Here is a 26,195-nt window from a genome sequence, read left to right as displayed (position 1 = left end):
AGATCTTATATACCAAGAAACAGCTGAAGATTTTATTGCAATGAAATGGTGCAAAAACATTCACACACACAATCCTGAATGATGTTGTCAATTAGTTTTTCTGTTTCCTAAACACACATCTTTTAGTTTTTTCTGTTCCTTTTTTTCCAGTTATGGTAGAGAGTACAGTGTGGAAAATCACAGATGTAGTGAGAAATTGTAACAGATGAGACCTACCTGTCCATGACACCACCAGAGTCACCACTTCTACCACGGCTGGGTGCTAATGAATCAAGCTCATCAAAGAAAATGATGCATGGTGCAGCACTTCGGGCTCTCTCAAACACTGAAACAGTTATTACACACATTGAAAACCAAACATGTGCTACAGAAAGTCAAAACACTGGGTGTCCGGGCTAGAGGTATACAAATACATTTGTTTATATTTCAGTACTTATTAATATATCTAAAAACAAAGATGATGTGACTTACCAAAAGAAAGCACTGGCAGGTCGATAGACACACAAACAAACACAAACATACACACAAAATTCAAGCTTTCGCAACCAACAGTTGCTTCGTCAGGAAAGAAGGAATGACTCCTTACCCTCTCCCTTAAAACCCACATCCTTTCGTCTTTCCCTCTCCTTCCCTCTTTCCTGACGAAGCAACCGTTGGTTGCAAAAGCTTGAATTTTGTGTGTATGTTTGTGTGTCTATCGACCTGCCAGCGCTTTCTTTTGGTAAGTCACATCATATTTGTTTTTAGATATATTTTTCCCACGTGGAATGTTTCCCTCTATTATATTCAATACTTATTAAGGTTGATAATTCTATTTGTCAAATATTGTACACAGGAGCACAAACATTTTTATGCATATTAGAACAATTTAATGTGGGCATCACTTGTAGCTACAGATACCATAACAGTACTCTGCTTCTTGCCACATGTTCATAAGTATGACAGGTGTTATGGTCTCTACTGCAACAAAAATCTGTTGTGTCTCATCTTCCAGACCTTGAACCCTTATTCTGTACACAACAGCCTTGATAAGCCAAGGAAGACTGAGGGGGCCTGAGAGGGCCAGGCATAGGCACTTTTCCTTCTGATCCAATGCTCAGGAAATGCCTCATGGAGCAATGGGGGTACCATCCCCATGATAGTGAGGTGGGGCACCATCCTTCTGGAAAATGACATCGAGAGGCATCTGGGTAACTGCATAGTTCACCAACATGTCAAGATAGGTATGCCCTGTCACTGGCACACATGTGCCATGCAACACAGAGCTGTTCATAGTGAGGATCACATCTTGGGGAGGGTCTCTGTCAATTGCATATCTACCCAGCAGCATAAAATGTCAAGGTCTTTCATTATAAAGATTTGTTTGTGTATATCTCTATATTCTCCTGATTTTGCTACAGTAGTACTCTGATTTACAAATCAAACAATGAAAATCCAGAATGGAATGTAACAATATTACAAAAAGGAAAGATGCCACTCCTCATATTGCGAAGATGTTGAGTCGCACATGTTGTTGTTGATGTTGTGGTCTTCAGTCCTGAGACTGGTTTGATGCAGCTCTCCATGCTACCCTATCCTGTGCAAGCTTCTTCATCTCCCAGTACTTACTGCATCCTACATCCTTCTGAATCTGCGTAGTGTATTCATCTCTTGGTCTCCCTCTACGATTTTTACCCTCCACGCTGCCCTCCAATACTAAATTGGTGATCCCTTGATGCCTCAGAACATGTCCTACCAACCGATCCCTTCTTCTAGTCAAGTTGTGTCACAAGCTCCTCTTCTCCCCAATTCTATTCAATACCTCCTCATTAGTTATGTGATCAACCCATCTAATCTTCAGCAGTCTTCTGTAGCACCACATTTCGAAAGCATCTATTCTCTTCTTGTCTAAGCTGTTTATCGTCCACGTTTCACTTCCATACATGGCTACACTCCATACAAATACTTTCAGAAATGACTTCCTGACCCTTAAATCAATACTCGATGTTAACAAGTTTATCTTCTTAAGAAACGCTTTCCTTGCCATTGCCAGTCTACATTTTATATCCTCTCTACTTCGACCATCATCAGTTATTTTGCACCCCAAATAGCAAAACTCCTTTACTACTTTAAGTGTCTCATTTCCTAATCTAATTCCCTCAGCATCACCCGACTTAATTCGACTACATTCCATTATCCTTGTTTTGCTTTTGTTGATGTTCATCTTATATCCTCCTTTCAAGACACTGTCCATTCCGTTCAACTGCTCTTCCAAGTCCTTTGCTGTCTCTGACAGAATTACAATGTCATCGGCGAACCTCAAAGTTTTTATTTCTTCTCCATGGATTTTAATACCTACTCCGAATTTTTCTTTTGTTTCCTTTATTGCTTGCTCAATATACAGATTGAATAACATCGGGGATAGGCTACAACCCTGTCTCACTCCCTTCCCAACCACTGCTTCCCTTTCATACCCCTCGAATCATATAACTGCCATCTGGTTTCTGTACAAATTGTAAATAGCCTTTCACTCTCTGTATTTTATCCCTGCCACCTTTAGAATTTGAAAGAGAGTATTCCAGTCAACATTGTCAAAAGCTTTCTCTAAGTCTACAAATGCTAGAAACGTAGGTTTGCCTTTCCTTAATCTTTCTTCTAAGATAAGTCGTAGGGTCAGTATTGCCTCATGTGTTCCAACATTTCTAAGGAATCCAAACTGATCTTCCCCGAGGTCAGCTTCTATCAGTTTTTCCATTCGTCTGTAAATAATTCGCGTTAGTATTTTGCAGCTGTGACTTATTAAACTGATAGTTCGGTAATTTTGACATCTGTCAACACCTGCTTTCTTTGGGATTGGAATTATTATATTCTTCTTGAAGTCTGAGGGTATTTCGCCTGTCTCATAGATCTTGCTCACCAGATGGCAGAGTTTTGTCAGGACTGGCTCTCCCAAGGTTGTCAGTAGTTTTAATGGAATGTTGTCTACTCCGGGGGCCTTGTTTCGACTCAGGTCTTTCAGTGCTCTGTCAAACTCTTCACGCAATATTATATCTCCCATTTCACCTTCATCTACATCCTCTTCCATTTCCATAATATTGTCCTCAATTACATCGCCCTTGTATAGGCCCTCTATAGACTCCTTCCACCTTTCTGCTTTCCCTTCTTTGCTTAGAATTGGGTTTCCACCAAAGCTCTTGATATTCATGCAAGTGGTTCTCCTTTCTCCAAAGGTCTCTTTAATTTTCCTGTAGGCAGTATCTATCTTACCCCTAGTGAGATAAGCCTCTACATCCTTACATTTGTCCTCTAGCCATCCCTGCTTAGCCATTTTGCACTTCCTGTCGATCTCATTTTTGAGACGTTTGTATTCTTTTTTGCCTGCTTCATTTATTGCATTTTTATATTTTCTCCTTTCACCAATTAAATTCGATATTTCTTTTGTTACCCAAGGAGTTCTACTAGCCCTCGTCTTTTTACCTATTTGATCCTCTGCTGCCTTCACTACTTCACCCCTCACAGCTACCCATTCTCCTTCTACTGTACTTCTTTCCCCCATTCCTGTCAATTGTTCCCTTATGCTCTCCCTGAGACCCTGTACAATCTCTGGTTCTTTCAGTTTATCCGGGTCCCATCTCCTTAAATTCCCACCTTTTTGCAGTTTCTTCAGTTTTAATCTACAGTTCATAACCAATAGATTGTGGTCAGAGTCCACATCTGCCCCTGGAAATGTCTTACAATTTAAAACCTGGTTCCTAAATCTCTGTCTTACCATTATATAATCTATCTGATACCTTTTACTATCTCCGGGGTTCTTCCATGTATACAGCCTTCTTTTATGATTCTTAAACCAAGTATTAGCTATGATTAAGTTATGTTCTGTGCAAAATTCTACCAGGCGGCTTCCTCTTTCATTTCTTAGCCCCAATCCATATTCACCTACTATGTTTCCTTCTCTCCCTTTTCCTACTGATGAATTCCAGTCACCCATGACTATTAAATTTTCATCTCCCTTCACTACCTGAATAATTTCTTTTATCTCATCATACATTTCATCAATTTCTTCGTCATCTGCAGAGCTAGTTGGCATATAAACTTGTACTACTGTAGTAGGTGTGGGCTTCGTATCTATCTTGGCCACAATAATGCGTTCACTATGCTGTTTGTAGTAGCTTACCCGTACACCTATTTTTTTATTCATTATTAAACCTACTCCTGCATTACCCCTATTTGATTTTGTATTTATAACCCTGTACTCACCTGACCAGAAGTCCTGTTCCTCCTGCCACCGAACTTCACTAATTCCCACTATATCTAACTTTAACCTATCCATTTCCCTTTTTAAATTTTCTAACCTACCTGCCCGATTAAGGGATCTGACATTCCACACGCCGATCTGTAGAATGCCAGTTTTCTTTCTCCTGATAACAACGTCCTCTTGAGTAGTCCCCGCCCAGAGATCCGAATGGGGGACTATTTTACCTCCGGAATATTTTACCCAAGAGGACGCCATCATCATTTAATCATACAGTAAAGCTGCATGCCCTCGGGAAAAATAATGGCTGTAGTTTCCCCTTGCTTTCAGCCGTTCACAGTACCAGAACAGCAAGGCCATTTTGGTTAATGTTACAAAGCCAGATCAGTCAATCATTCAGACTGTTGCCCCTGCAACTACTGAAAAGGCTGCTGCCCCTCTTCAGGAACCACACGTTTGTCTGGCCTCTCAACAGATACCCCTCCGTTGCGGTTGCACCTACGGTACGGCTATCTGTATCGTTGAGGCATGCAAGCCTCCCCACCAACGGCAAGGTCCATGGTTCATGGGGGGGGGGAGTCGCAGATAGGCACAACAAAAAGACTGTCACAAATAAAGCTTTCAGCCAGTAAGGCCTTCATCAAAAACAGACGACACACACACACACACACACACACACACACACACACACACACAAATGCACTCAGGGTGCCTTCAGTTGGCTGAGACTGCTCGTGTGTGTGTGTGTGTGTGTGTGTGTGTGTGTGTGTGTGTGTGTGTTTTGTATATTTTTGATGAAGGCCTTACTGGCCCAAATGCTTTATTTGTGACAGTCTTTTTGTTGTGCCTATCTACGACTCAGCGTCCTCGCTATATTGTGAGTGGCAACTTCCCTTTTCATAATATTGATTTAAAAATGAGATTGATATATTCAGCACACTAAAATTACGAGAAGAATATTTGTGTTTAATTAATTCTCTAATTAATAAGTACACAACATTCGAGGAAAAAACCTGCCTTCATAGCGGAAGTCACTAATGCATGCATGTGGTGTTGTGCTTGACTCTGAGGTAGTTGGTTTGAAGGCTGGTGGTGGATACAATTTTCACTGCCATTATTTGGCCAGAAAGTGAAGGAGATGTGGTGGCCTAAGTTACTGATCACCTGTTTTTACATGAATATCCTGGACTTAACTGCAAACTTATCTGCAGCGCCTCATGAAGTGAGGGCATATGACACTGTTGATGGTGATCTGACCATCAAACAAGGACGTGGAGCTTGGCTGCCCCCTTGGTACTATTAAAGACAAGTAGGCTATGTGCCAGACCAGGTCTCAATCTCACCCTACCACCACCACCACCATCAGCAGCAGCAGCCGCCAAAATAAACATAACACTACACCATGTATGCGTCCCTCATATGCACCTACACTCGACTGATATACATACAACATACCTCTCTCATATCCACATAAAAGGAGCCATTGTGCATGGATGAAGAACACACTTTCCACTAGGTAACTGAACTAACCTGGTGAGATTTTCCATTTATATTTGAAGAAAATATTACACGTCACTGGAGATTAAAAAAAACATACAAAAACAAGCACTAATAAGAACACAAAAATGTCAATATTCAAATTTATTGGGAGATAAAATGTGTTTAATGAGTATATCACAAGAAATAAGTAAAACAGTAAACAAAAGTGAGGACAGATGACCCCTGAGCAACAGCTGAATGACGTGTGGTGTATAGACACACAAAACACAGAAATTTTCACTAGCCACTGAGCTATCATTCTTTTTTCCAAAAGGAAGAAGCCTATAAAGCTTCCACAAATGTTCTTCAGTATGTTGTTTGAGCTGTTGAAGGACAAGGGATCCAGTCTCAGATGAGGGGCAGGAAATTTCCCTCACACAGTAGAAAGATTCTGCAAAAGGGTAAAGGCAGTTAAGTAAGATCTTTGCTTGAATATAGTTGTTATTTAGGACAAGTGTAATTAAGATTAAGGACTTAATAAAAGATGAAAGTCTTCATGAAAAAATGACTGGTGGTAGGCAAAGATACTTCCATTATGAGGAATTCCATATGTTAGGCAAGGTTTCAGAAATAGTACATGATATTAGACATTTGCTTAAGTGGGGGAAAATCTTCTAAACTGACAGAGGTAGCATGAGGAAGAGTTCACAGTCATCTCCTCCTCCTCCTCCTCCTCCTCCCCCCCCCCCTACCCCCCAACCACACCTTCATGGGTTCAATGCTTTCTCCTGTTCTGATCAACATGACCAAGCTACTGGTCTAGTTCCTGTATCCAGAGGATGATGACTGATTAAAATAGTTGACTGTCCCATCAGCCTCTGCTGGCACTGTTGACACAGGCACACTGCAACACTCGCCATATACTTCTACATAGAGGCATTGGTTGAGAGGAGCTGTGCATTGAGACTGGCAGACGAGTGGTATCAGACAGAATCATGATACAGTCCACGTTCTGTGCACCCACTATGGTGTCAGACCATAACTATGATGCACCATACTGGTGTCTGCCCTTGTCATGTGGCACTTTCTGTGTGTATGGCAGAGTACCATCTCTTCTGGCAGGCATAGCAGATCTTATAGGTGATTTTCTCTGGAATGCCAAAACCTTTGTTGTTTATTAGTGGAGATGTTCATGTTATATTTAAAAGCCAACAAATTTGATGATTATATTCATTTTCTTGAATTACTGTTTGATCATCTGCATGTAGTAGACTATTAAAAATGTCTTGTACAATTGGTGGTCTGCAACTTGTAGAAATTCCAAATATGTCATATTAATAATTATATCTGACATACTCGCCACATCAGGTGTTATGTTGTGTTGCAGCTGTGCACCCTGCTTACAGGTGTCTGTGCAGTGAAGTTGGATCTCTTAGGTATATGGAGGATTGAGTGTTTATGATCAGCTGCCTGTGGTAGTCAAAATGGCAGCTTCCAGAATGAGATTTTCACTCTGCAGCGGAGTGTGCGCTGATATGAAACTTCCTGGCAGATTAAAACTGTGTGCCCGACCGAGACTCGAACTCGGGACCTTTGCCTTTCGCGGGCAAGTGCTCTACCAGCTGAGCTACCGAAGCACGACTCACGCCCGGTACTCACAGCTTTACTTCTGCCAGTACCTAGTCTCCTACCTTCCAAACTTTACAGAAGCTCTTCGCAGAAGAGCTTCTGTAAAGTTTGGAAGGTAGGAGACTAGGTACTGGCAGAAGTAAAGCTGTGAGTACCGGGCGTGAGTCATGCTTCGGTAGCTCAGTTGGTAGAGCACTTGCCCACGAAAGGCAAAGGTCCCGAGTTCGAGTCTCGGTCGGGCACACAGTTTTAATCTGCCAGGAAGTTTCAAAATGGCAGCTGTTACTTTGGCCCCTGTGTGTGGAACAACAAGTGTGCATGCTGCTTGGCCATTTGGGTATCTCACATATCTGCAGGTCTGTAGTGGACAAAGGCTCTACAGTGTCCACTATCACACAAAGGTGCCTTTACAACGTGTTTCAAGCTGATTCAGCAATTGACAAATCTTACATTGTTTGGTAGCGTTCAGAGTTTCCTTGATTATTTGACATGAGCTAGTATTTTTGATCTTTGACCCCACTAAGAATCAATGGCTACATTATCCAATTTGCAAGTGGAATATTCAATGAAGCAGATTAAGGAGGGAGAGTTTCCAGTTCTCAAAAACCCAAGTCCAACAGCAGAAAGCAAAATTTAGGACAATTTTTACATACTGAAAAATCAACAGAATACTATTATCACTGGGTCTGTTCCATGTGGGAAATGTATGCAGATAAAATCATACAAGCCATTATCGGACAACAGGAGTTTTATTAAGTGCATTGACTCCAAATTCTGCAAATACAGGTATGCACTAACAGAAGAAGAGCATTTTAAGAATAGGTGAAACAGGCATGAATAATAAATATAAACACTGCCTTACATTTTATCTGGGTGTTTTTTCCTTCTTCCCATGATCTCGTGGCATATCATTACAGACTTGCATTTGCCTATGAATTTACTGACAATAATTCTGAACCCTTCAGCCTCTTTGCAGTTTTGTATGTGTGCTACCGGACATGCATAATCATTTCAAGAAAGCCACTGTGCAGTATGTAGTACTTCTTACTCAAAAGTTTCCACATGAACCCAAGAAAGGAGAAACATTTTTTACAGGAGATGCTTCTTTCCTTTTCCCTTCTGGGGATAGCTAAAAAAGACTTTTCAAAGCTAGTGTGGGTGATGGATCAGGGGTCTAACATTATGAGTGCCTTAAAAGGGTATGAAAGGCAGTATAGTATGTCTTGCCCATGCACTGGCAACAGTCTTTGTCATATATTTGATATACGTTACTGATTGGCAGAAAACAGTTGCAGATTGACTGAACAGACACTGATTTTTTCATTACTGGTCATATTATTTAATTTATATGACAACTGAGAGATAATATAATGAAAAAAACCATGTGTATTTGCGTGAAGTATTTGCACGAAGTTACAATTTATGTTTTTCATGGCCGTATGAAAAATATCATCCTGCAATGTGTAATGTTGAGAGCACACCTGAGTAATTGTAGATTACACCTGTAGTCTGGCACATTGTGACTTGCTATATTACTGATTACAAATAATGTCATTCATACCATTATTTATCGAGATCTGACTTGCGTTTTCCAAGCCTGTCCCTCATCCTTCAAAATTTAATTACAAATAGTAAATAGTCAAATAACATATGAAATTCACTAAAACTTCATGAAAATGCATGTGTGTTTTTCATTATATTGCCTCTCAAATGTCACATAAATTAAATAAAATGACCATCAATGAAAAAAATAAAGATTAAAAAAAGTAAGTGGTAGTGGGACTCGAATATTCACCTCATCCCAGCAAGCATGCCAGGCACTAACGTTAACCGCTTGACCACAATGACTCCCTAGAACAGGCATCTTCAGACAGATACATCAGTTGCATTATAGATGCAGAAGCTTTCTCTTGCTATTTTGTTGGAATTGCCAGAGTAGTGCACCTTACTACTTGTACATTACGTTGTTTTGATGGCTTACTAAATGTATACAAAGTTTGAAGTACACCTGTCTTCCCAACATTGTGGCCTACAATTGTCAGTAGTGTGGATGAGTTTGAAACAACAAAAAAACTGACAATGAGAGCTTCGCACTACATGCATCAGGAGTTTAATCTTGGAATGAATCACACTATAACTACACTCCTGGAAATGGAAAAAAGAACACATTGACACCGGTGTGTCAGACCCACCATACTTGCTCCGGACACTGCGAGAGGGCTGTACAAGCAATGATCACACGCATGGCACAGCGGACACACCAGGAACCGCAGTGTTGGCCGTCGAATGGCGCTAGCTGCGCAGCATTTGTGCACCACCGCCGTCAATGTCAGCCAGTTTGCCGTGGCATACGGAGCTCCATCGCGGTCTTTAACACTGGTAGCATGCCGCGACAGTGTGGACGTGAACCGTATGTGCAGTTGACGGACTTTGAGCGAGGGCGTATAGTGGGCATGCGGGAGGCCGGGTGGACGTACCGCCGAATTGCTCAACACGTGGGGCGTGAGGTCTCCACAGTACATCGATGTTGTCGCCAGTGGTCGGCGGAAGGTGCACGTGCCCGTCGACCTGGGACCGAACCGCAGCGACGCACGGATGCACGCCAAGACCGTAGGATCCTACGCAGTGCCGTAGGGGACCGCACTGCCACTTCCCAGCAAATTAGGGACACTGTTGCTCCTGGGGTATCGGCGAGGACCATTCGCAACTGTCTCCATGAAGCTAGGCTACGGTCCCGCACACCGTTAGGCCGTCTTCCGCTCACGCCCCAACATCGTGCAGCCCGCCTCCAGTGGTGTCGCGACAGGCGTGAATGGAGGGACGAATGGAGACGTGTCGTCTTCAGCGATGAGAGTCGCTTCTGCCTTGGTGCCAATGATGGTCGTATGCGTGTTTGGTGCCGTGCAGGTGAGCGCCACAATCAGGACTGCATACGACCGAGGCACACAGGGCCAACACCCGGCATCATGGTATGGGGAGCGATCTCCTACACTGGCCGTACACCACTGGTGATCGTCGAGGGGACACTGAATAGTGCACGGTACATCCAAACCGTCATCGAACCCATCGTTCTACCATTCCTAGACCGGCAAGGGAACTTGCTGTTCCAACAGGACAATGCACGTCCGCATGTATCCCGTGCCACCCAACGTGCTCTAGAAGGTGTAAGTCAACTACCTTGGCCAGCAAGATCTCCGGATCTGTCCCCCATTGAGCATGTTTAGGACTGGATGAAGCGTCGTCTCACGCGGTCTGCACGTCCAGCACGAACGCTGGTCCAACTGAGGCGCCAGGTGGAAATGGCATGGCAAGCCGTTCCACAGGACTACATCCAGCATCTCTACGATCGTCTCCATGGGAGAATAGCAGCCTGCATTGCTGCGAAAGGTGGATATACACTGTACTAGTGCCGACATTGTGCATGCTCTGTTGCCTGTGTCTATGTGCCTGTGGTTCTGTCAGTGTGATCATGTGATGTATCTGACCCCAGGAATGTGTCAATAAAGTTTCCCCTTCCTGGGACAATGAATTCACGGTGTTCTTATTTCAATTTCCAGGAGTGTATGTTCCTCACTACTCCCTTCTGAAACATCAGAAACGCTTCCCTCTCCAGAAAAGAAAGAAGTAGTGTGGTCAGCTGCTAGAGATCTTTGCAGGAGAATGCCACAAAGTGAAATCAAAAAGCAGGTACCAGAGAGGGAAGGAGAAGAGAATTCAAGAGGCAAAAAACTAATTATGACACTTGGTGTGATGATGTCAGTGATGCGCAAGGCTAGGGCATTGTATCTCTTAATCAAGAAACTGACACATCAGACTTCAATGACCACAAGTATCACCAGTAGTGAAAAGTATTTTTCTTATGCCTGCTACTAGTAATGTATCTGAAAGGACATTTAGCAAGGCAGGTGACATTATTCAGAAACAATGATCACAAATAAGCCCTGAACAAACTGATGAACTTTCGTTCCTTAACATTCGTTATAAACATGCACAGAACTGATTTCATATTTGTGATAAAATTTCATTTAAAAAGCACATAGATATGAAACAATTATTCAATCTGCATTGTTATGTCACAGATTTTTGTGTGTTAATTACAGTTTTAAATAAAAACAATAAAAACGGAGAGCTGTTTTGATTTAATAAAAATAATCAAATGTAAACACATACAAATTTGTTTCCATTTCACAGCAAGCTGAAATTTGCTTTTGGATTTTCTTATTTATTTGTTCATAATTTGTAAATATGAGATATGTTTCTAATGTTATTCTGAATGATTTACATGCTGCTTGCAACTACAGGGAAATGAGCACAACCATAAAATAATATGGATCCCAGTCGAGTATCAGATATATGCTTTCGGGTACAAATCCAACTCTGTCAACCACAGACCCAACTGAAATCTCCCAGTACCTGTCCATACCTACCCACTGAAGATCTCTAATTGCAGGCAGTGGATGCCTGGTATTCCTGACTATCCAGCTATTGTTTATGACAATAATGTATCTGAACCCAGACAACACACACGAGGATCTCCATTCTGCACCAGATGTGACGTCAGACCTCCAGCCCACTCAGGAATCAGCAGCAAACTGTGATTCTGTCCCTTCAGCACCTCCTGCATCTCTGGTAACAGATCCAGGAGCAGCTTCTCTACCACCACCAGCATAGACTTTGCAGCAGGCTGCACTGCACCCACATCATCCTTCCCCATATTGCCCAGAATGGTTCCTGTCCTACAGGCCAATTCAAGGGAGTAGAGATCTTTTTATTGCTCAGTGATGTGTACTACACATTCTTCTGTGGACACATTTACGGTGATCTTGTGATTCTTGGCTATTTTCTGGAAACTGATTTGAACTTTGTTATTCCTTGTCATAGATGTTTGTCTTGCACACAGAAATGTCAATTTCTCTAAAGCGGTGCTGTTCCGTTCCACCAGATGGTGTGCCTTCCTTGAATGAATCAACAGGAGTGCATGCACCAAGAGTTTAGTTCACAGCTGAGTGTTCAGTAAAACCAGGTACATTATCATTATCTACCATAAAATATTTTTTTAACTATATCAGTACATGTGTGAACATAATTCTTGACCAGAAAGAAATTACTCTAAGCTTCAGGGATTAATAGCACCGAGACAAGTTCAAATCTATTTCTTTCATCTATTTATTATGATTATGAAAATTCCACATTGGTAACAAGAAATAAAAATGACAAAATATAACTTTAGTATCCCCACCACCAGACACACATATGAACACAGATGAGCTGCCATGGGTCTCACGGCAGGGTGGTGCAGAAAGCTAACATGGGTTGTGGACATGGAGTGTGGTATGGGCAGACCCACTGACCAAGATGTTTACTTGCCAACAGCAATAGCCCAGACCAGGAAGTTCTTATGGTGAGATCAACTAGCTCAGATCTGGCTTCTATATTGTACTGTGCTCTTGGTTTGCTAGTTTGTTTCAGTCTTTCGTGATGGCTGTATTTAGTGCCTTTCTCTGTGCCAGTCTCTATGTGATGTTCACACTCACTGCTCGCCCTTAGATTGACCAATATGTCTAGTTTGTGTGGAGCTCCCTGGCTCCCAGGTCACATGTTCCCCATTGGTTAGAATAAAGACATTTATTCAGACAGAACGGTTCTGTTGTGTTGTCATCCCTCTGCAGATACAAAATTGACCATGATGACATTCTTATGCCTGTGGCACTTTTTTTTCCTAGTGTTAATTTATGGCCACCATGGACCTAGCATTTATGCAATGCTGGCAGGAATGATTGTGCCATATGCAGCCTGAACTGCTGATCTGCAAGTGTTAGTTTGAGTGTCTCCAATGCACTACTTCATAAGCAGACTCATTGATTGGGGATGTGGTCTTCTGATCAGCACCAAACCCAGAGGTCAAAACGAGGGCATTGGCCTTGCCTGACCCCTCATTAGGTGATGCAGATTGCTGAATCACATAAACTTAAGGCAATAGCAACAGGTGGCAACGTTAAATATGTGTGATGGACAGCCTCAGGTGTCCTCTGGTGTTGAGGCGACCTGACCATCCACTGAGCTGCCATGATAATTTGAGTGTGCTGCCCATTTTCATCCACGATAAGCTTGGCATGTACATGCAAGTTGAAGGGTCTGGGTCCCCATCATGACCTTTTTTCAGGTTCTCTGTGTCGTTCTCCTTCTGCACGCCCTGATCGTTATTTTGTGAGTACTGGACAGGACTGTGTGTATGTACAGGGTGTTTCAAAAATGACCAGTATATTTGAAACGGCAATAAAAACTAAACGAGCAGCGATAGAAATACACCGTTTGTTGCAATATGCTTGGGACAACAGTACATTTTCAGGCAGACAAACTTTCGAAATTACAGTAGTTACAATTTTCAACAACAGATGGCGCTGCAGTCTGGGAAACTCTATAGTACGATATTTTCCACATATCCACCATGCGTAGCAATAATATGGCGTAGTCTCTGAATGAAATTACCCGAAACCTTTGACAACGTGTCTGGCGGAATGGCTTCACATGCAGATGAGATGTACTGCTTCAGCTGTTCAATTGTTTCTGGATTCTGGCGGTACACCTGGTCTTTCAAGTGTCCCCACAGAAAGAAGTCACAGGGGTTCATGTCTGGCGACTAGGGAGGCCAATCCACGCCGCCTCCTGCATGTTTTGGATAGCCCAAAGCAATCACACGATCATCGAAATATTCATTCAGGAAATTAAAGACGTCGGTCGTGCGATGTGGCCGGGCACCATCTTGCATAAACCACGAGGTGTTCGCAGTGTCGTCTAAGACAGTTTGTACCGCCACAAATTCACGAAGAATGTCCAGATAGCGTGATGCAGTAATCGTTTCGGATCTGAAAAATGGGCCAATGATTCCTTTGGAAGAAATGGCGGCCCAGACCAGTACTTTTTGAGGATGCAGGGACGATGGGACTGCAACATGGGGCTTTTCGGTTCCCCATATGCGCCAGTTCTGTTTATTGACGAAGCCGTCCAGGTAAAAATAAGCTTCGTCAGTAAACCAAATGCTGCCCACATGCATATCGCCGTCATCAATCCTGTGCACTATATCGTTAGCGAATGTCTCTCGTGCAGCAATGGTAGCGGCGCTGAGGGGTTGCCCCGTTTGAATTTTGTATGGATAGAGGTGTAAACTCTGGTGCATGAGACGATACGTGGACGTTGGCATCATTTGGACCGCAGCTGCAACACGGCGAACGGAAACCCGAGGCCGCTGTTGGATCACCTGCTGCACTAGCTGCGCGTTGCCCTCTGTGGTTGCCGTACGCGGTCGCCCTACCTTTCCAGCACGTTCATTCGCCACGTTCCCAGTCCGTTGAAATTTTTCAAACAGATCCATTATTGTATCGCTTTTTGGTCCTTTGGTTACATTAAACCTCCGTTGAAAACTTCGTCTTGTTGCAACAACACTGTGTTCTACACGGTGGAATTCCAACACCAGAAAAATCCTCTGTTCTAAGGAATAAACCATGTTGTCTACAGCACACTTGCACGTTGTGAACAGCACACGCTTACAGCAGAAAGACGACGTACAGAATGGTGCACCCACAGACTGCGTTGTCTTCTATATCTTTCACATCACTTGCAGCACCATCTGTTGTTGAAAATTGTAACTACTATAATTTCGAAAGTTTGTCCGCCTGAAAATGTACTGTTGTCCCAAGCATATTGCAACAAACGTGTATTTCTATCGCTGCTCGTTTAGTTTTTATTGCCGTTTCAAACATACCGGTCATTTTTGAAACACCCTGTAGATGCCATGTGTGAAATCTGCTGAAAAGTAGGCCATTTGCATCAGATTGTGACAGTTGGTGAGATGCAAGACAGTCATCATAGCAGGTCTAAGTGTTTTCCCTATGCTCAGAGGCTGCCTCTAATGCTCTACAACCATCGTCCTGCCCTATCTGCTACCACTGGTTGTTAATGGGTGACCGGATGAGTTTCAGGTTGTCATGGGGGTAACGATCAGCCCAATTAACATAGGCATGTACAGGCTCTTGGGCTGCCCTGTGTTGCAATGGCCCCTATGCCATGGTTCCATTAAGGGGGCAATTCTATATCTCAGCATGTTATAAGAACATGGAATGGCAATGTAAATTTTTAGTGGTAAATTCACCATTGTTGAAAATTATTTGTGGGCTAGATGGTTCTTCTGTTTTTGGATTCCAGACCCTGGGTGAGGTCCATTTTGTGTCCCATTGGGTCCCCTTTCAATACTTGGATTCTTTACCAATGTTATACGACCAGCTGCATGAAATCGGGCAGAAAATTTTGAGGCTCTTGTTTCCCTTGCGCCATCAGCAACCCTTAAATTTTGTTGCTTCTGCAACATTCTCTTCACCATACATGACAAGGTCAATGCCAAGTTGCAGTGTTGGCAGGAACTCCATGTCATCTAGTCAGTGGGCTACACCTTTTGTGGCAATTTAGAAGCCAGATGGCACCGTGCATCTGTGCAGCAAGTTTACACAGATGGTTAACATGCAATGTGTTGCATACTTGTATCCTATTTTGTGCCCAGAGGAGTTGTTGGTGAAGCTGTGAAGGGGCCAATGTTTTTCATTCATCTGCTTGGGCCAAGTGTTAGACAGAAAACCAAAATGCTCTATATGTATTGAGGCTTAAAGTTTTTCCACTGAGTATCAGAATTTCATGTGTCCACTGCTTAACTGCTACCGATTTTAAGAGTGCAGTCCACGATCGGAGATCGTAAACTGATAAATAATTGAAACTGAGGTCCCTCTATCAAAGAGAAAAAAGTGTGAAAACCACAAACCATTGCAGAGAGCATAAAACAACATTGTGTACTCTTGAATCTGTGATGTTGTTTCTCTGCATTTGTGCCCTCATTCACTGGCAGCTCTGATAAATACGTGCTGTATCACTCTGGCGAAAACACTGTTGACAGACATCGTTACATTGTGGGCAACTGTATCTATAATTTAAAGAAAAATAAATTGGACAACTGGGCTTTTGCGAAAAATTTAGCCAAGTTTGAGGTGAAAATCCAAGATGGTGTGGGCTTTGATGCCTGACTGGTTGAGTGAGAGCCACTCCAGATCCACCTGCAATGCACAACATTTTTGCAGTTTCACCATTAAGCAGACTAGGTCATGTTGCATTTTTTTTTTTTTTGTTTTTTTTTTGGGGGGGTTTAAGGGCGCTCAACTACTGAGGTCATTAGTGCCCAGTCACAATTGTTAGAGCACATAGAATCTAGTAAAACTCAGGGGGGGGGGGGGACACCAGAAAGTTCTTACAAAGATGCAGATAAAATAAGTGAAGGAGTTAGATGTCTTTGGACAAGCCAGTCAAAGTAATGAAACGAAGTACACGAGCAGCTGCTCGAGCGTCATCAGCTAAAATATCCTGTAAAGTAGATGGCAGAGACAGGACAACACGAGATTGACTAAAACGGGGACACGACAATAAAACGTGGCGCACTGTTAATGCATGACCACAAGGGCACTGCGGGGCTGGGTCACCGGAGAGCAGGTAGCGGTGGCTAAACCGGCAATGCCCAATCCGCAACCTGGTCAGAAGGACCTCTTCTCGCCGAGATGGTCGAGAGGAGGTTGTCCAAGCAGTTGGGAACGATTTTACTGCCCGGAGCTTGTTTCCTTGAAGTGATGACCAAGTATCCCACCACAAAGACACAAGCCTCTTACAAACAACCCCACTAATGTCAGATGACGGGACACAATGGGAGGCTGGCCGAGGCAGGAGGGCTGCAGCCTTGGCTGCAGCATCAGCAGCCTCATTCCCAGGCACTCCTACATGGCCGGGAACCCACAGAAAGCTGACAGGAGAGCCATCAGCAGCAGAAGAATGGAGGGGCTGCTGGATCCGTTGCACCAAGGGATGGACCAGATAAGGAGCTCCAAGGCTCTGAAGAGCACTGAATGAATCAGAGCAGAGTACATACGATGAATGGCGGTGGCGGCGGGCATACTGAACGGCCTGATGGAGAGCAAAAAGCTCGGCCGTAAAGCTGGAACACTGGTCGAGGAGCCGATATTTAAAGGTGCCGGCCCTGAAGACAGTGTGGATAAGGTAGTCTGAGCTGCTTGTGAAATCTTGAAACATTACTTCAGCCAAAGAAGGCTCTGAGTAATCTTAATGCTTGAGCACAAGCTTGATGTATGGAGTAATTTGATCATAACATCACGTATTCTGCATACGATGTTCCACAACAACATCTAAACTTTCTATAATATGCCTTGCAGTGGGCACTGCAATGGAGGCAGATGAGCTGTCCTCGGTTGTGCTGCAGAATAATGGAGGGTGCACGTGGCATGTAGTATGGGCAGACTTACTGATGATGATGTATACTGTGGGCAGCCATAAGCCAAGCAGGCCAGTGATCACACTGAGTTCAACTACCGTGGACCTCACTTCATGCATCAGGCCAAGTGTTGTTGCCTACTGCTCAATTGACAGCCACCTAAGCCAGCTGCATGCTGAGTTATACCCATGCTAGTCTCTATGAAGGTTCGGACTTTCTGCTTCACGTTGGTTGACTCACATTGCAAGTTTCTGTTTCCTCTCACAGGGTGGTGTTCCGCAGTCATTATCAAGCCACCATCAGCCCACAAAATGCCCATGCTGACAGTGTAGTGTAGTGCCATTGTCACACCAGCGCAGATTCTAAACTTTCATTTCTCCTCAGGTCCTGCAGCTCCTTGATCCATGATGCATTAACTGTGATCCACGATGCATTAACTGTGATGGTGCCTTACAATACTGGGGAAACAGCTGTCGCATGCACTTTTGTTGCAAAACGTTCACTTAAAATGAGTTAACAGTGGTTTGCGGCGGCAGTGACGGTCAAAGGGAACAATTTTTTTCAAGATGATAAAGCTGGAGTTTTGAAGATAATAAAACAGCTTGCTGTCTCTCAAAGAGCTTAACCCTCATGCGGGAGCACTGTGTTTCATAATATGAGCAGGCGCATCGTGCACTTCGTACACATGTAAAGAATAGCTGCCCTTATGTTACCAAAGTAAACATGTATGAGCAAAATCATTGTTAAACTTAGTTTAATTAAACAACAATAAATTAAACTTGGATTACATGAGCTAAATCATTGTTTAATTAAGCAATAATAAAATAAACTTTTCGTTACATCATACTTGCTACATACAAGTGTTACCTGACAGTCATGAAGCACCTGACTTATTAAATGGCGCAGTTGCACGAGATCCCTGCCAACTGATAATCTGATTACTAATTATATCATTGACAATTGCCTCATTGTGGGATTGTGCTGCTAGCTCAGAATTTGGATCTTTTCTTGTACATATCACAAATTTGTTTCATCCAGCTCGATCTTTGTTTTATATTACTGCTGCTCACTTGGACATATTGTAACACAACTTATTATTGTGTTAGCTAAAGCAATAACGAAGGAACAGGTACAGGCTCACAACTGCAAAACAACAATGGAATGGTGCAAGAGAATGTTATTTATGATTGCTGTACTTCATACATAGCCATGCCTGCTTGAGGGTTAATGTCACTTGCCAAAGCCTGGGTTGCGGGAAGTGATAATAGACATGCTGGAACCATCTGATTCTGTATGAGCTTCTGCTGCTGATCGAGCTATTGTTTGCAGAATACATGAAACTGCTTGTCCATCTTGGTTTTAGCACTCAGTAAAGCAGTCTGGTAAGTCCTACTCCAGCATGGTGAACGTTGTAATACCAAACAACCTTTGTCGCTTCTGTTGTAATTCTGCTTCTTCAACAATACAGGTTTTACTGAAAGCTGATTAATCACAAATAAATCACAGAATAAAATAAAACCTGACTCATCTAGAATGAAACAGACTTTTAAAGATGGGTACCACCTGGCTAGTAAAGTTCTCCGGAGATTTACTGAATAACTCAACGTTAGTACTGGGGAACACTGTAGGTTTTTCTGACTGGGAAGAACTCGAATACGGAGTGCTCTCTTGGTGCATGCACATGCTGCTAGCTCACTGATGGGAGGCAAAACATGTTACCACAAATGGGGACAGTACCATTTAGGGAAATCAACATGTCAGTATGCAAGCTAAATGTTAGTGGTGGAGAATAACAAAGTCTACACTAGCGTCCACAGAATAGCCAAATATCACAAGTAGGTTCTATGTAAGTCCACTAGAGAGTATATAGTACACATCAGTAACCCGAGGTATGGACCACCCCTGTCCTTACATTTGCCACTGTTGTTTACTCACGTGAACTGACACTGCTGGACGTTGCACTGCGGCTATCAATCTTATCAGACATATGAGTAATTATAGCAACTGATCCATCACTAAATCTGAAGCAATTACAAATACACTGCAGATGCAAACCTTCAGGATCAGTTTCCAATAGATTCTAAGATTTTTATTTCTCTAGTAGTTAACATAATGTTCACCAATACAACGTCAACTTCTTGGCGAGATATTTCGGCTGATACCCTATCAGCCATCTGCAGCTGAGTGTTTTGCACTGAAGATTGCTAGTTCACATAGCTATCTTTATACACAAAATTGGTGCAAAGATGTATGCGTAAAGAGAGTTGCTACATGAGCTACCTCTGATGAGTTACATGCCCTCTTCGAATATTGCTCCATATGTGGTGTGTAGCCATACGCATAATAAGATACTACATTCATGCTCTCTGTTGAAATGTGTACTTGTGGAGTTAAAATTCAGATGTCAAAATGAATAAAATTAAATGTCACTGGATATGTCATAGATTATAAAATGTTTTCCTACTGAAGAAATTAAATATATCACCAGGTCGCATGCCTTATCCAGCTGAAAGCCACCATCGCAATTAATAAGACCTTGTGCTAAACATATTTCCACCAATTCCTTAATAATTGAATCCCAGAAGGACTTCGTCGAGGCCGAGATTTCCATGACAGAATAATTCATGGAATATCCTGTGCAGAAACGATGCTCAACTACTGCTGACTTACTGGACTGCAAATGGCAAATGTGGCAGTCATATTCAATGCACCTATCACACACTGTGTGTGTTATCTGACCAATATAGGCTTTGCCACACCATCGAGGGATTCTGCAGATGCCAGTCTTCCCTATCCCAGATCATTCCTTTGCCAAACTGAATAGAGCACAGGTCTTTGTAGGTGGGTGGAACACTACTTTGACTTGATGTTTTCTTAATATTTCCATCATACAGGAGAAATGCCCTGGACTTAAACTACTCCTTATCCTCTTGACCACATGGGTGGTCATGTTTCTTTTTTCTCAAAGTTGTTCTGTCCTGATGTGGTGCATATCCATTATCTTTGAACACTGAAGGTAGGTGTTAAAGCTTCTGTGCAAGGCTGCCTTCATCAGACACAAAATGTGCCCGGTGAGCCAATGTTCGAAGAACATCCATAGTTTGTGATGGGTGATGGAAGCTAAACACCTGCAAATACACATCTGCATTTGTGGGCTTACAGAAAACGCAATGCCCCAATGACCCGTCCATTTTGCGTCTGACCAAGATGTCCAGAAATGACAGATAGCCACCCTTCTACACTTCCATTGTAAATTTAATATTCTCATGGATAAAATTCAGATGCTATAAAATGCGTGACAGTTCACCGTGGGGACATACCACAAAAGTATCAATCACGCATCACCAGAAGACATTTCATTTAAGTTCTGCTGAATCAAGTGCTCTCTCCTCAAAGTCATCCATAAAAATTTTGCTTCCAGAGCGGACAGGGGCTACCCATGGCAACACCTTCAATTTGTTCAAAGTATTCACTGTGGAATAAAAAATAAGTTGAGGAAAGGGCATGATGAAATGGTGCTGTTATAGTGCTGTTATATCGGCTTTGAACTTACTTCTGATGAGTGACAATGAATAGGTGAGGGGGACCCTAGTGAAGAAAGAGATGATATCGAAGCTTAATAATAAGTCCAACTCGTTGAGTTGAAGTGACTCCAGTCTATTAATAAAGTCACTGGAGTAGCGAATATGATGTGAACACTTCCCCACAAAAGGTCTCACTAAAGATGCTAGATGCCTAGCTAAGTCATCGTTGGAGACCAGTAAGTCAGCCATACTTGAGCATTGTACCTCCACAGGACATTCCATGGATTACTCTGCCATGGAAATACTGGCATCAATGAGATTATTCTGGAATTCAATTATTAAGAAATCAGTCAATATACGTTTAGTGCAACATTTTATTAATCATGATGGTGGCTTACAACTGGATAAGGTGTGGGACCCAGTGATATCTTTAATTTATTCAGTAAGAAAACTTTAATGATCTATGACACATCTAGTGACATTTAATTTTATTCATTTTGACATCAGAATTTTAGCTCCATAAATGAACACTCTGACAAGGAACTAGCACGTAGTATCTCATTTCACACACGCCTGCATGCCATACATGGAGCAATATTCGAAGGTCTTTGTGCATGCATTCTCTCATCAATTTTTTGTATAAAGGTAGTGATCTGAACTAGCAATCTCCAATGTAAAACACTCACCTTGTGATGTTCGCCTACTTTATTTCTTCATTGATGGTCCTTGGTGTTGATGTACTGTGTTGTTGTGATACTGGCCGAAAAATGGGGGGGGGGGGGTGGGGGGTGGAAGTTCAACTCTGACTACTGTAAATGATGTACCCGACAGGTGCACAGTTGCATTTCACAGTTCTTTACTATCAATGGTCTAACCCCCCAATACACATAGTTAATTTGGCAAATCCACTATTGGTTAACTTTCTATAAGCCTCATTAATAGTTTGCAGGCAAACATCAGCGTACTGCTATAATAGTTTACTGTTGAATGTCTATGAGCAGTAAAAACCTAACCAAATAGTTCTTGCAGAATATTATGACATGTATTAAACAGAAACTGTCATTTTTTTTTAACACACAACTTATTTGTGTTACACTTATTCCACAGTTAGGTTGATGCACTGATGCTCACCTAACCAACACAGGTTCTTCATCTGAAAATTGGCTGTGGACTGACTGTCTCCGGACCAAAAATTGAGCCTTTATATACCATCACAAGAATATGTACTGAAACTATACATTGTTTGATGTTTAAGTTACAGAAATTACAATTAAAACATAACTCATTCAATTAACTGAGCATATCAAAAAATTTCTTCTTTTTAACAGTTTCTTCTACTACAAGGGATAAGCCTAATTATTTGTTTAAACAATGAAATTAACAGATATAGTTATACAAACAATACTTTTGACAAACCTCTTAGTTACTTTGGAATTCATTAAGGGCTGGCTTTGCTAAATATATTCAAATAGAGCCAAACAGATACTATAAGAATACTAGTGGTTGTTCCTACAAAGGTTTATAATTAGTACAGAATTTATATTTGTTTGTAGGTCAACAATAGAATTTAAGTTACGAAACAATTACTGATTTCACCCTATAACAAAAGATATTAACTAGGTATAGTCAAAATAAATCAGGAAATTAATTACATACACAAAACTAGGCACAAAATTAGATCTGGTACTATATTTTTTAAGACTGAGGGCCAACCATTCTCTTTTATGAAAATGCAGATTATACTCATGTATGTTATTGGTAATTAGTCAAAAATAAAAATAATGTATGTAAGCAGACAGATGATGTGATGAAGCAAGCTCTTTTTTTGCCATATGCCTCCTTAAATTCGTTTTTTCACTTTTACAGTTTACCATTAACATATGAGAATATAATCTGTATTTTCACAAAAGAGAAAGGTTTGCCCTCTGTTGTAAAGGATTTAATACCAGACCTAATTTTATGCTTAGTTTTATGAATGTATTTGATTTTCTATTTTGGTTATTCCTAGTTAGTAACTTTCATTATAGGGCGAAACAAGTAATTGTTTCGTAACTTACATTCTACTGTTGACATATAAACAAATGTAATTTCTCTAATAACTGTAAGCATTTGGAAGAAGAAATACTAGTAATCTTAAAGTATCTATTTGGCTCTATTCGAAAACATGTTAGTAAAACCAGCTCTGAATTAATTCCAAGGTAATTAACAATTTTATCAAAAGTATTGTTTGTGTAACTATACAGGGTGGTCCATTGATCGGGACCAGGCCAAATATCTCACAAAATAAGCGTCAAACGAAAAAACTACAAATAACGAAGCTTGTGTAGCTTGAAGGGGGAAACCAGATGGCACTATCATTGGCCCCCTAGATGGTGCTGCCATACGTCAAACGGATATCAACTGCGTTTTTTTAAATAGGAATCCCCATTTTTATTACATATTCGTGTAGTACATATAGAAATATGGATGTTATAGTTGGACCACTTTTTTCGCTTTGTGATAGGTGGCGCTGTAATAGTCACAAGCAAGAAACTTACGTGATCTGGGGTAACAGGTAGGTTTTTTAAATTAAAATACAGAACATGGGTAAGTTTGAACATTTCATTTCGGCTGTTACAATGTGATACATGTACCTTTGTGAACTTATCATTTCTGAAAACACATGCTGTTACAGTGTGATTATCTGTAAATACCACATTAATACAATAAATGCTCAAAATGATGTCCGTCAACCTCAAAGCATTTGGCAATACATGTAACGACATTCCTCTCAACAGCGAGTAGTTCGCCTTCCGTAATGTTCGCACATGCATTGACAATGTGCTGACGCATGTTGTCAGGCATTGTCGGTGGATCACAGTCGCCAATATCCTTCAAATTTCCCCACAGAAAGAAATCCAGGGACGTCAGATCCAGTGAACGTGCGGGCCATGGTATGGTGCTTCAACGACCAGTCCACCTGTCATGAAATATGCTGTTCAATACTGCTTCAACCACATGCGAGCTATGTGCGGACATCCATCATGTTGGAAGTACATCGCCACTCTGTCATGCAGTGAAACATCTTGTAGTAACATCGGTAGAACATTACGTAGGAAATCAGCATACATTGCGCCATTTACATTGCCATCGATAAAATGGGGGCCAATTATTTTGCTGGTTTACGTTACCGCTGTTGGTGAGTGACGCTTCATCGCTAAATAGAATGCATGCAAAAAATCTGCCGTCGTCCCGCAATTTCTGTTGTGCCCAGTGGCAGAAATGTACACAACGTTCAAAGCTGTCGCCATGCAATTCCTGGTGCATAGAAATATGGTACGGGTGCAATCGATGTTGATATAGCATTCTCAACACCAACGTTTTTGAGATTCCCAATTCTCACACAATTTCTTTGCTACTGATGTGCGGATTAGCCACGACAGCAGCTAAAACACCTACTTGGGCATCATCATTTGTTGCAGGTTGTGGTTGACATTTCACATGTAGCTGAACACTTCCTGTTTCCTTAAATAACGTAACTATCCGGTGAACGGTCCTGACACTTGGATGATGATGCCCAGGATACCGAGCAGCATACATAGCACACGCCCATTGGGCATTTTGATCACAATAGCCACACATCAACACGATATCAACCTTTTCTGCAATTAGTAAATGTTTCATTTTACCATGGGTAATGTATCATGAAGCAAACACCATCCGCACTGGCGGATATTTTACATGATACTACACACATATACGTTTGTGACTATTACAGCGCCATCTATCACAAAGCAAAAAAAGTGGTCCAACTAAAACATTCATATTTTTTTATATACTACACAAATATGTAATAAAAATGGGGGTTCCTATTTTTTAAAAAATGCAGTTGATATCCATTTGACCTACGGCAGCGCCATCTAGCGGGCCAACCAAAGCGCCATCTGGTTTCCCCCTTCAAGCTAGACAAGTTTCGTTCTTTGTAGTTTTTTCATTTGATACTTATTTCGTGAGATATTTGGCCCAGTCACTATCAATGGACTACCATGTATATGTTAATTTCATGATTTAAACAAATAATTCAGCCTAAACCTTGTAGTAGAAGAAACTGTTAAAAGGAACAAATTTTTCGATGTATTCAGTTAATCGAATGAGTTAAGTTTTAATTTAAATTTCTGTAAATTTAACTTTAAACAATGTGTAGTTTCAGTACCTATTACTGTGATGATGTATAAGGGCCCGATTTTTGATCATGAGACAGTCGGTCCACGGCCGAGTTTCTGATGAGTAACCTGTGCTGGTTAGAACAACAACAATGCTTCAATTTAAATGTGAAATAAGTGCTAAACAATTAGGCCATGTGTAAAAACAGTGACAGTGTCTGCTTCATAAGTACTTGATTATTCTTCAAGAACTGTGAACTTTGTGGTTAGGTTTTACTGCTCGTAGCTGTTCAACAGCAAAATAATAATATCAGTATGTGGAGTTTCGCCTGTAAACTATTGAGGAGGCTTATGGAAAGCTTAAACAAAAGTGCACTGGCCTTATAACAGTGTATTATTGGGGGGTTGTGAACAGTGAAATTAAAGTACTATGAAACACAACTGTGCACTTGCTTGCTACATAATTTGCAGTAGTCAGTGTCGGAATCCACAACCCATTTTTTCAGCCAGTGTAGCAATGCAGTATGTCGACACCGAGGACAATCATCAATCGAAGAATAAATAAAAGCAGGTGGAACCTTTACAATGGCAAAACAAGAGAGGAAGTAAAAAGATACCAGCTTGCTTCATCACAACCTGAAGATGGCTTAATGGTCATCAGACAAAATATCATGGCAAGAAATTGGCATTATTTGGCTGCAATCCTGAACTTCATGGAATGATGATCACCATCTATGTGTGCAAAGAGAAACCAATTTGCACATTTGTTTGGGTTCCATATTACACTGTAAGTCATCCTATTTGCTACAGTCACTTACAAAGCAGTCCATTTTCTGATTTCTGTCAGTCAAGCACGTTTTCTAGCCACCCTT

General features: G+C 41.7%; 1 protein-coding gene across 2 annotated transcripts in view; it reads right to left on the bottom strand.

Moving 5' to 3' along the window:
• LOC124776223 (peroxisome assembly factor 2) overlaps window positions 1-26,195 on the bottom strand; it is a 158,142-nt gene that overhangs the window by 42,278 nt on the left and 89,669 nt on the right. For both annotated transcript variants that reach the window (XM_047251080.1, XM_047251079.1), the window contains one exon: window positions 217-325. In XM_047251080.1, coding sequence (XP_047107036.1) covers window positions 217-325 — 109 coding nt within the window. The remainder of the gene's footprint in view (window positions 1-216; window positions 326-26,195) is intronic.

This window comes from Schistocerca piceifrons, chromosome 2 (genome assembly GCF_021461385.2).
Source record: "Schistocerca piceifrons isolate TAMUIC-IGC-003096 chromosome 2, iqSchPice1.1, whole genome shotgun sequence".
Lineage (NCBI taxonomy): Eukaryota > Metazoa > Arthropoda > Insecta > Orthoptera > Acrididae > Schistocerca > Schistocerca piceifrons.
This window is presented reverse-complemented; position numbering and strand designations above follow the sequence as displayed.